Source organism: Cynara cardunculus (genome assembly GCF_001531365.2).
Source record: "Cynara cardunculus var. scolymus isolate 2C chromosome LG 15, CcrdV1, whole genome shotgun sequence".
NCBI lineage: Eukaryota > Viridiplantae > Streptophyta > Magnoliopsida > Asterales > Asteraceae > Cynara > Cynara cardunculus.
Window position 1 is genome coordinate 11,315,697 of NC_037542.1, and position 5,719 is coordinate 11,321,415.

Below are 5,719 nucleotides of genomic sequence, written 5' to 3' on the forward strand. Positions count from 1 at the left end.
GTTAGTATTTGAACCAACCTATATATATATATATATATATATATAAGAAAAATGTGTTGAATAATTTCAGCAGATGTATTTTGAGTTGGGTTAATTTTGTAAATAACTTTAATTTGAGGGCTTAACCTTGCTAAAAACCCATGTGTAAGGAAAGAGAATCCATTAAAAGGCGGGAGAGAAAATAGTAATGGTTTGAAGTGGGGGCTCGTCAATTTCCCGTCGATTGGAGGTAAGTTTATATATATTATGTATTGTTTTGACTATGTTTGGGTAGTTTGAGACTTGAGTAAGGTCAAGTTGTTTCTTCATCTTTTAAAAGTATTTTCTATTGTCGTTGTACTTTTTTGTTTTATTTTAATATTGTGCTGACCTCTAAAAAAATGGCATGACAAGTGTATATCTATACTACTTTATAAAGTAAACTTGCCCAAAGTCTTAAAAACACTTTAACATGCATAAGGTACTACCCTTTAATGCAGAAAGTCTTAAAGTCTTAAAAATGTACAACTTTTTTAAGCATAAGGTACTACCTTTTAATGCAGAAACACCTTCACACATCAGGCTACCTCTAAACCCTAAACCACTCCAAACGACTCTCCTCTTCCCAACACAACTCTGCCTAACCTCCGGCTCTCTCTATCGCACGTTCTCCACGATTACACTGCAATCGATTCTCTCTATCGCACGCTGCCGATTCTCCCTAAGCAATGTCTGCTCCCAAGAAATCGATTCCGGCTCCCAAAACATCAATTTCGGCTCCCAAAACGTCGATTGAAGCTCATCGTTCTACTCTCTCATCATCACTTGCATCAGACGGCTATTGAAGCTCTCAAGACACGCCTATTATCTTCCCAAGACGACGATTCATATATGATTATTAAAATCGGTTTGGGTTCTATTTAAAGTACTTTTATCATTCAGTTCGTATCTTCTCAGAATGTTATCTTTCTGATTCTATCGGTCATCTGCTAAATCCATTCAAGGTATTTATTTCTTCCGGTTCATATCCTCTCATACAGTTGTTTAACCCATTTTCATCGCCATCTTCACTTATGTGTGCTAGGGTTAGGGTTCTATTGATTCAGATATGATTATTAAAATAGGTTTGGGTTTGATTTAAGGTACTTTCTTCATTCAGTTCGTATCTTCTCAGCATGTTATCTTTTTGATTCTATCGGTCATCTGCTGAATCCATTCAAGGTATTTCCTTCTTCTGGTTCATATCCTCTCATACGGTTGTTCAACGCATTTTCATCTCCATCTTCACCTATGTGTGCTAGGGTTAGGGTTCTATTTGTCTTTAAAACAGAATAATATGTGTTAGTTTTATTTTCAATGGTTTTGCCTTTTTTTAAGCTTCCATTTGAAGCTCTCAAAATGTCAACTCGACTTTGCCTTTTTTTTTAAGCTTCTATTTGCTACACCAAAATCATGATTGATTTAATATTCTTTTGTGATTTAGGTTCTAAGAGTATAATGTAGAGACGACCATTTCCGTTGTTGCTGATGGAGGTGTCACGTTGGCAGTCGACACCCAGCACTTGAGACTTAATTTTCAAGTGAGCTCCATCCCCCATTAATCCTAAAGTGATTGAATGTTTAGTATGTTGAATGAAATATGATTCTTTTTTGTATTGTTTCATCTAATAACTGTTGGGTGCTTATGGTCCAAATTGGTTCATTTGTCCGTGGAATTTACCCAACACGTACCCATGGGTGTCTTCTGCTTTTCTTCATATAGCAGCCTTATATAATCACCCTAGAATTTTGGCATCAACTTACATCTTCGATATGTTTGTTGGCACAAAGTTAAGGTCTGCCTAAATATTTACCCCACCCCTTACGGATGTGATATAGTGTTTTTGTTTGTGTCTTTTGGTGATATGTTTGTTGTTTCAATTTCAGAATCTACATTTTGAGCATATGCATTTTTCAGGGGACACTRAAAGTGAGAGTAGGTAGATATGTAGATGGGATGGATCTTAATCTATACCATCAGTCTCTGAAGCTCCTAAGACAATTTCAATATGATCAAATCAGCCATTTGGCTCTAATGTAATTGACATATTTACATGTTTTTCTCTAAAGGATGACATATAAATCACTTGCTAAGAGCCAACATGTAAACTATTTACCCAACCATCTTGGTTTGTCTTTCAGGACGAGGGATAGCAGCAAGTCTGCTTCTTTGATATATATGGATCATAATATGGACTTTAAATTGATCTACGTGTTTGTGTGTGTGTGCTTATTTTGTTCCCTGATGGTATATCACATTAAGACGATTCATGATGCACAATAATTTTGATTTTTGGTAAATTTAGTTAAACTTTATCACTTTTTTYTGAGTGTATGTTTTCTCTCCTCTTTAGTTTAAGTAGTTGGTTAACTTTTAAGGTTTTATCCACCTCATAATTTAAATTTTCAATGGAAGATGTATTTGGAAAGACTGCAATCATTCACATATATCTTTTATGTGTTAATCACTCATGATGATCTTTATGTGTATTGGACAATTGGAAGTTAGAATTGTGTAGCGTGCAATGTGGATTGAGTTGGCAGGGCTTTATGCTTTAGATTAAATTGTTCCTTGTGGTGGGTTTTGGGATGATACATATGCGCTCCATTTTATGATCATTTTATTTTATATTCCTTTGATGATGATATTTATAGTTTTCTCTAAGGGATCGTTTACCAAATACTTATAAATAAGTGTTTACCAAGTCAATTACCTTACCGCTTGAGCATACATAACAAGAATCAAGAATTTTTAGCGGTAAGAGAGAAGATAAGGATTGGGAGTCTTACCTGTAAATGAGGGTGGTGACTTTTATCTGGTAAGTGTGTTCCATGTAATTAATGCTTACCAATCCATTTTGATTGCCGGAAATGTTACCTGATAAGGTAACCGAGGGCGGTGACTATTGTCGATAAGCGTTTACTCGATAAGCATTTACATGGTAAGTGTTTGATATATATGTGAATGGTTGTGTGGGAAAAAAAGTTAAGGTAAGAAGCGTAAGAAGAAATATGGACCATTGATCACCTTTAAATTCAAACCCACCCATGAAAATCGCGCTTGATTTGGGGATTGATCTGGTGCATCTCATTCTTGTGTGTATTCAAGCGTGAAGATCCCTTTTTACGCTTTTCTCTTTTTCTCATCGAAACCCAACGCTTGATATACAACCCCAAGTTTTTATGTTGTGTGCTAACAACTATATTGAAATGTTGTTGTGACCATAGGATAACAAATTCCAGAAGGCAAGAATATATAAATTCAAGCATAATCATATTGGTAACAATGACAAGAAAGTCCAGGAAATGTTGTTGTGACCATACTTTTCTCTTTTTTGCATCCATGGCCATTATTTCCCTTGTTCATTTGGGAATGCAATACTATTTATACATACAACCAGTAAATTATATATAAATATTTTGATTGATGTATGTTATTTTGCAAAGTGATTTATATTTGCAAGGTAATTTATTAATATAGAATATTTATCAATTGGTCATCGTTCATTCAATGAAGGGAGTGAAGATCTTGTTTGAATTTGAATTTGGATTCTTGGAATTTGATGAAAACAGGTGGGAAGAATGGTTGGTCAGTTTGCAAAGCCCAGATCAAACTCTTTTGAGGAGAAAGATGGTGTGAAGCTACCAAGTTACAGAGGAGATAATGTAAATGGTGATGCATTTGATTTGAAATCAAGAACACTAGACCCTCAAAGATTGATCAGAGCATACTGCCAATCAGCGGCCACTCTTAATCTCTTGAGGGATTTCGCCACCGGAGGTTATGCTGCTATGCAGAGAGTTACTCAATGGAATCTTGATTTCACCGAGCAGAGCGAACAGGGTGATAGGTATGCTACTCTATTAAGTGATTCATTTATTCACACATGAATCATTTATTTATATATGAACCTTGATTCTTGGTTATTAGTATGATTTAGATGTATTTATGATGAGACTTTTGCTATGGGATCTYAGGTATCTTGAGCTAGCTAGCCGAGTTGATGAGGCACTTGGGTTCATGTCGGCTGTCGGACTTACAGTGGACCACCCTATCATGACCACCACTGATTTCTGGACATCCCATGAGTGCTTACACTTGCCATATGAGCAATCTCTCACTAGGTTGGATTCAACTTCTAGCTTATACTATGATTGTTCGGCTCATTTCCTCTGGGCCGGTGAGCGAACTCGCCAGCTTGATGGTGCACATGTTGAGTTCCTTAGAGGAATAGCAAACCCACTTGGAATTAAGGTATATTTGTGGTCATTGATTTCTTTTTCTTGCACCCTTTTAGTCAAAAAAAACATGAACACGAATCTGAAATTACTATTTTGTCCCTGTAGGTGGGTGACAAGATGGATCCGAATGAGTTGGTGAAGCTTATCGACATCTTAAACCCTCAAAACAAGTCGGGGAGGATTACAATCATAACAAGAATTTAGAACATTTATCAAACAATCCTTTTTATTCTACACTAAATTATATAAAGTCTCTTAATTATTCTCCACCATATCATTATGTATTTACCAAACCCCTTAGATTAGTTGATCTAATTCAGTTATTTATTGTATACGATTTTTTTATAATCGACATAATCCAACTAGATTTACACAGTCGATCAGTAACAATGAACGATTAAATTGGTTTGGTTTTATCCAATATTTTGATCAATCACYGAATAATTTCAACCATTTTTATACACCAAGATGCAAAATACAAATATTACATAAAATAAGTTCTTTTTGTACTTTAATAGTAATTAGATTAGATTGGATCTGCTAATATATTATTTTATTTTAACAATTTTTTGTCCATCGGCTACAATTAGAACCATAACTCTTATTTATTGAAAATGTATTAATATGTAATGCTTAAGGGGTCATTTACTAAACATTTACCTGATAAGCATTTACCATATTATTTACCTTACCGAATAAACATTATAAGGACCGATAATCTTACCCGGTAAAAGTGATAAAGATGGAGAGTCTTATCTGATAAGAATGTTGAGAAAGATGAAAAGTCTCTTACCCAGTAAAAGTGACGATAATGATCTTACTTGGTAAGTGAGAGTGACGACTCGGTAAAGAAGGAGAGTTAAGAGCTTATCTGGTAAATTGTTACATATGATATCATTTTGATGGACTACAATCTTATCCAGTAAAGTAAGGAATATTTTTAAATCTCAGTGGTAAGTATTTAGGTAAACGACCTCCTAAGTGTAAATATATCATCCTTAAAATCTCCTCAAACAAAACCACCAAAGCTTCAAAATCGTTTACATTTCACAGCTCCCGCCGCATTGCGCGGGTACACTACTAGTAACATATAAACTATAAAGGGCAAAATGCACAAAATAGCAATCTACTTTCATAAATTTCTTTATTATAGCATTGTACTTTCAGTTTTTCTTATTACAGCAATATACTTTCAAACTATTTTTTATTAAGACACTGTACTTTGAAAAATTTACTCATTATAGCATTGGGTAACCTTTTGATTTAAATTTACCTATTATACTAGGTTTCCATGCCACCTCATTGTCCATGTAGGCTGTCCACATGTACTATAGTGATGTGACTTTCTTATTACATCATTGTACTTTCAAAATTATTTATCATAACATCTACTAGTTCTTATTAAACACTGTATTTTTAATTTTAATTTTTAGATATTTTACATGTTATTTAATAAATG

The 5,719-nt window shown here is 34.3% G+C and overlaps 1 protein-coding gene and 1 long non-coding RNA gene across 2 annotated transcripts in view; both read left to right on the plus strand.

Moving 5' to 3' along the window:
- Positions 1–154: 154 nt before the first annotated feature.
- The window catches only part of LOC112527969, a 15,246-nt gene continuing 9,681 nt past the window's right edge, over positions 155–5,719 (plus strand). Inside the window, exon 1 of the long non-coding RNA XR_003070789.1 lies at positions 155–229. This is a non-coding gene — a long non-coding RNA (uncharacterized LOC112527969). The remainder of the gene's footprint in view (positions 230–5,719) is intronic.
- On the plus strand, positions 3,598–4,464 carry LOC112527968 (phospho-2-dehydro-3-deoxyheptonate aldolase 1, chloroplastic-like). Its single transcript, XM_025138838.1, has 3 exons — positions 3,598–3,869; positions 3,997–4,273; positions 4,366–4,464. Exons 1-3 carry the CDS (start codon positions 3,601–3,603, stop codon positions 4,462–4,464), a joined length of 645 nt encoding a protein of 214 aa, XP_024994606.1. The 5' UTR covers positions 3,598–3,600.

Bases quoted from the DNA above. Each gene is read 5' to 3' on its own strand.
- LOC112527968 (XM_025138838.1), top strand. From the start codon at position 3,601: ATGGTTGGTCAGTTTGCAAAGCCCAGATCAAACTCTTTTGAGGAGAAA. The intron at 4,274-4,365 runs GTATATTTGTGG...TTGTCCCTGTAG, and splicing joins CAAACCCACTTGGAATTAAG to GTGGGTGACAAGATGGATCC.